The following is a 5589-nucleotide window of genomic DNA, read 5'->3' as shown; positions in this document are numbered from 1 at the left end:
CCACCGCCAAACAGGCGACGCGCTCGTAATAAATAAAATTTTTTTTCAACAATAAATAAGAGCGTTCGATTATTTTAATATTAAAATCCCGCTCTATTCCATTAAATGGTCCTTCGAATCGCGATAATTAATTAAATAAAAATAAATAAATTCGTTTTTCGTTTGTTTCGTTGAGTTAAGTTCGTTAAGTTCGTGTAATTCGCGTTTTCAAGTGTTTAAATAATGAAATGTTAGTTAGTGTCTAAAATTAGCCATTGGGTTTTGAGTAACCAAAATACAATGGATGACAAAACAATCCACGATAACGCAACGTTAATTAAAAGGCGTGGCGTATTAAAAGGGCAATTGACAAGATTCCTTAATAATGTATTAGCTGTGAAGTCCGATGGTGGAGATAAAAACAATCTTAAAACCAGAAGAGAAAAAATTGAAGAAACTTGGGTAAATTTCCAAAAAGTCCAAGAGGAAATAGAGGGACTTGAGGAAACAGATGATACAGAAGATGAATATAGAATTCAATTTGAAGAAATTTATTTCGAAGCAGTTACAGAATATGACAAAATAATGAATGAAATGAATCATTCGAACGATGTCGATCAAATTTCACCCACAAACATCATGACATCTACAAGAACAATTAACAACACGTCAAATCAACCATCAATAGTCAACCTAGCCCCACTTAATGTACCAACATTTAGCGGCTGCTACAAAGAGTGGTCGACGTTTAATGATATATTTATCGCTTTAATACATGAAAATGAAGCGTTATCCGATGTGCAGCGTTTTTTCTATTTGAAAAATTCTTTGGCAGGCGATGCATTAAAAGTCATACAATGTTTTGAAACATCAGCAAAAAATTACAAAATAGCGTGGAAAAGTTTAAATGAAAGATTCAATAATGAACGAATTTTAGTGCAACAACACACGAAAGCGATTTATGACCTTCAGTCGATAGACGAGGAATCGTCTAGAAGTCTAAGACAATTTATAGATGAATTAATGGGTAACATGAAGGCTCTGGAAAACTTAGGGCATGACACTAATAAATGGGGTCAGTTGCTAATACACGTCATATTGACAAAATTAGACGAAAAAACTTTAAGAGCTTGGGAAAAACAAGCATCAAAAAACAAAGTTTCAAAAGTCGAAGAATTAATAGATTTTTTGAATAATCATTTTCAAATGTTGGAAGCAGTCGAGAGTGCGACAAAAGTAAATGGTGTCAGTGAAAATAAATTTAAAGATAAAAAGAGAAATAATTATGAACAACAAAAGAAAACTGTGTTTCATTCAACTCAAAAAAAGTTTAAATGCTACATGTGTAATGAAACATCACATGCAATTTATCATTGTAAAAAATTTCTTGAGCTTAACATAAAAGATCGACGTAGTAAAATCAATCAACTCAACATTTGTGAAGTATGTTTATCTCAACAATCAGAAAGTCACGCATGTAAATTTTCTGGATGTAGAAAATGTGGAGAAAAACATAACACATTGCTTCATTTATCAGAGGAAATTGACAATGAAAATTTGATAAGTACTCATATAACATGTATAAATCAAAAACATGTGTTATTGTCAACAGCAATAATAATTATTCAAGGAAAATCAAAAGAAAAATTTGTTGTTCGAGCTTTGTTAGACTCGGGGTCTCAAACAAACTTTATAACAACTGATCTGGCACAGAAATTAAAGTTACAAAAAAAAAGAGTTAATATAGGTATAGCTGGTGTTGATAATTCAATGAGCAAGTCGTACTACTCTCTAAAAACAACAATTCAGTCCCGAGATAACAACTACAGCAATGAACTTGAATTCCTATCGCTGCCGAAAATAACGTCATTGTTGCCTACTGAAAAAATAAATATAAACAACGTAAAAATACCCGCAGGTATAATGTTAGCGGATCCACATTACTATGTACCTAAAGAAATAGACGTATTACTAGGCGCAGAATGTTTTTATACAATTTTAATGGCTGGTAAACATACACAAAACGACAATGAAATTATATTCCAAGAAACCAGATTAGGATGGATAGTTGCTGGAATAGCGACGAGCTCATGCAACAAAACAACAAATACTTTTTTCAACTCTGTTGTAATTGAAAATAAAGTCAATTTAAACGAGCTCATGTCAAAATTTTGGAAATTAGAAGAAATAAATTCAGAAAACCAGTATAGTTCTGAAGAAAGAGCGTGTGTAGAACATTTTGAACGGACGGTAAAGCGTGATCATACGGGTAAATTTATAGTCAAACTACCGCTAAAAAATGACATTGAACAACTTGGAGAGTCTAAATCAATGGCCATGCGACGTTTTTTATCAATCGAGAACAAATTACGAAATAACTTAAATCTTCGTGAAAGCTATGTTGAATTTATGAATGAATACGCTCAGCTTAATCACATGGAGGAATCCGAAATAGAACATCAAAAATCATATTACATGCCACACCATGCAGTCGTACGTGATCAAAGCGCTACCACTCAAACCAGAGTTGTTTTCGATGCTTCTGCCGCATCAAGTACAGGAGTAAGTCTTAATCAATTATTAATGAAAGGGCCGGTGATTCAAGATGAACTTGTCAATATTTTGGCTCGTTTCCGAGTGCATAAATACGTACTTTCTGCTGACATCGCCAAAATGTACAGGCAAATATGGGTGGATAAAGACGACAGACGTTTTCAAAAAATATTATGGCGTTCACAACCAAACGAACATCTCAAAGAATACTGTTTATCCACAGTTACGTATGGAACAACTAGTGCTCCGTATTTAGCCACGGCATGTCTTAAAAAACTGGCAGAAGAAAATAGTAAAAAATATCCACTAGCTAGCCAAGCAATAATATCAGATTTTTATGTCGATGATTATTTAGGAGGCGCAAATACGATTGAAGAAGCCGAAAATTTACGAGATCAGATAATAACAATAACAAATAGTGCAGGCTTTCCATTGCGTAAATGGATATCTAATGAACCGTCATTATTATCATCGATTTCAAACATAAATAATGACCCACACTGTGTACTTAACATGGATGGAAGTGCAATCAAAACACTCGGACTATTATGGAGTCCTCGTGATGACCTTTATCAGTATAAATTTAATAATCAGTCTAGTGTTCAAGCGATATCAAAACGCACAGTGCTATCGACTATCGCAACAATATTCGATCCACTTGGGTTAATTGGACCGGTTGTTGTAACAGCAAAAAAAATAATGCAACAGCTATGGCAATCGAAATTAGACTGGGACGACGAAATTCCATCTGATATCAGTCGACAATGGAAAGCGTACCGAGACGAGCTGCCGTGTATTGAAAAAATAAAAATTCCGCGTCGTATAATCGGATGTGAAAATGTGTGCGACTTGCAAATTCATGCTTTTGCGGACGCGTCAACTAGTGCGTACGGATCGTGTATATACTTACGAGCAACTGATGTAAATGGTTACAGTTCAGTTCGATTAATTGGCGCTAAATCGCGAATAGCTCCGTTAAAAGTCATCTCGCTCGCGAGACTCGAATTGTGTGCGGCTGTTTTACTAGTGCGTTTAGTAAATAAATTAGTGAAAAAACTTAATTTGAACATAAATAAAATTAATTTCTGGTCAGATTCTACGATCGTACTAGCGTGGATAAATTCGCCATCGTCAAAGTGGAAAACATTTGTAGCACATCGTGTTGGTGAAATTCATGATACTACATCAGCTAATCAATGGAGACACATTTCATCACCTGACAACCCGGCAGACATCATTTCTCGGGGTTGTAACGCAAATTCATTGGTAAACAATCAATTATGGTGGAAAGGTCCCAAGTGGCTGAGTCACGAAGAAGCAAACTGGCCAAACTATAAATCAAATTACAATTTGAATAATTGTGATTTGGAAGAAAAGAAAATAATAGTAACCTTGTCAAAAATCGAAAATTTCGATTTAACTGATAGGTATTCATCTTTTAACAAACTGTTGAGAGTAACAAAGTATATTCTAAAATGGAAAAAAATTATACAAAACAAACAATCATCAATCACAAAAAATAATTGTTCTACTTATGCTGGTCCAGATGAAATTAACGAAGCAAAAATCAAATTATTACAAATGGAACAAAATAAATACTTTTCTGAAGAATTTAAATGTCTGAAAAGAGGTGAACATGTCAAGAAAAACAGTAAGCTATTTTTTCTTAGTCCTTTTATCGACAAAAACGGTTTAATCAGAGTTGGCGGCAGATTGAATAACTTAAATATGAACCTTGAGAAAAAAAATCCAATATTACTACCCGCAAAATCAGCGTTAACTCGTTTAATATTTAGTCACGAACACATGGCCCAATTACATGTAGGTCCTCAAGCGCTGTTAGCAGCTGTTCGCGAAACATATTGGCCAATAAACGGAAGAAATTTAGCGAGGCTCACAGTGCATAAATGCGTATCTTGCTTTCGATCTAAACCGTACGTGTATCAGCCAATTATGGGTAATCTACCGAGTATTCGACTAACAAGTTATGAAAAAGTATTTTTTGCAACAGGCATTGATTTTTGCGGACCCGTACAAATTAAAAGCGGCTTACGAAAAAACTCCGCAAAAGTCAAATCATATATATGTATTTTTGTATGTTTCTCATCGAAAGCGGTTCATATCGAACTTGTGAGTGATTTAACTACAAATGCTTTTTTGGCCGCTCTTAAAAGAATGTGGAGTCGCCGTGGAATTGGAAAGTATATATATTCAGATAATGCGAAAAATTTTGTTGGTGCAAACAACCAACTACAAGAATTGAAGGAATTGTTTTTGTCAAAAAATAATCAAAAATTAATTCAAGATTGCCTTGCTGCGGTAAATATAGAGTGGCGGTTCATTCCACCTCGCTCTCCACACTTTGGCGGGTTATGGGAGTCAGCCGTAAAATCTGTAAAAGGGCACTTAATTAGAACGTTGGGAAATGCATCACTAACGTATGAAGAATTAAACACCGTTCTAGTTCGTATAGAGGCATGTCTAAATTCACGTCCGTTGACGCCTTTGTCTACAGATCCATCAGACTTGAAAGTTCTCACTCCAGCACATTTTCTTATCGGTGGATCACTATTAGACTTACCAGATCCAGACTATACGAAAATAACTCCTGGTCGATTACGCCGTTGGCAACGTGTCACTCAATTTACGCAACAAATTTGGCAAAGATGGCAAAACGAATATTTATCAACATTGCAACATAAGTCAAAATGGTACAAATCAAATGGTTCACGTCCCACAGTTGGATCCATGGTACTTTTGAAGGACGACAATTTGCCTCCACTAGAATGGCGACTTGGGCGTATCTCAAAAGTGTTTCCCGGCAAGGATGGCGTGGTGAGGGTTGCATTAGTCAAGACGAAACAAGGCGAGTTTAAAAGAGCTTGTCGCATTCTATGTCCCCTGCCATTAGACGATGAAGACGGAATACCAAATGATAACATTTTGTAAGAACCATTCATTTTGGCTGTTAAATATTGAGTTATAATAATTCAAAAATAGATTTTTTAATTTTAATAAAATAGTTAAAACAATTGATATTATAATCTCTTATTTCAT

At 34.8% G+C, this 5589-nt stretch overlaps 1 protein-coding gene across 1 annotated transcript; it reads left to right on the top strand.

Moving 5' to 3' along the window:
• Window positions 1-279: 279 nt before the first annotated feature.
• Window positions 280-5477, top strand: LOC126909016 (uncharacterized; the record flags this gene model as incomplete). Its single annotated transcript, XM_050691374.1, has 3 exons — window positions 280-838; window positions 917-3460; window positions 3626-5477. Coding segments are annotated over exons 1-3 (4955 nt in total), but the record flags the coding sequence as incomplete, so codon positions are not given.
• Window positions 5478-5589: the final 112 nt, after the last annotated feature.

The sequence above is a fragment of the Daktulosphaira vitifoliae genome, unplaced genomic scaffold (genome assembly GCF_025091365.1).
Source record: "Daktulosphaira vitifoliae isolate Bord-2020 unplaced genomic scaffold, ASM2509136v1 Scaffold_77, whole genome shotgun sequence".
NCBI classification, from domain to species: Eukaryota; Metazoa; Arthropoda; class Insecta; order Hemiptera; family Phylloxeridae; genus Daktulosphaira; species Daktulosphaira vitifoliae.
Note: the sequence above shows the minus strand (reverse complement) of the source record. Positions and strands in the feature narration are given on the sequence as shown.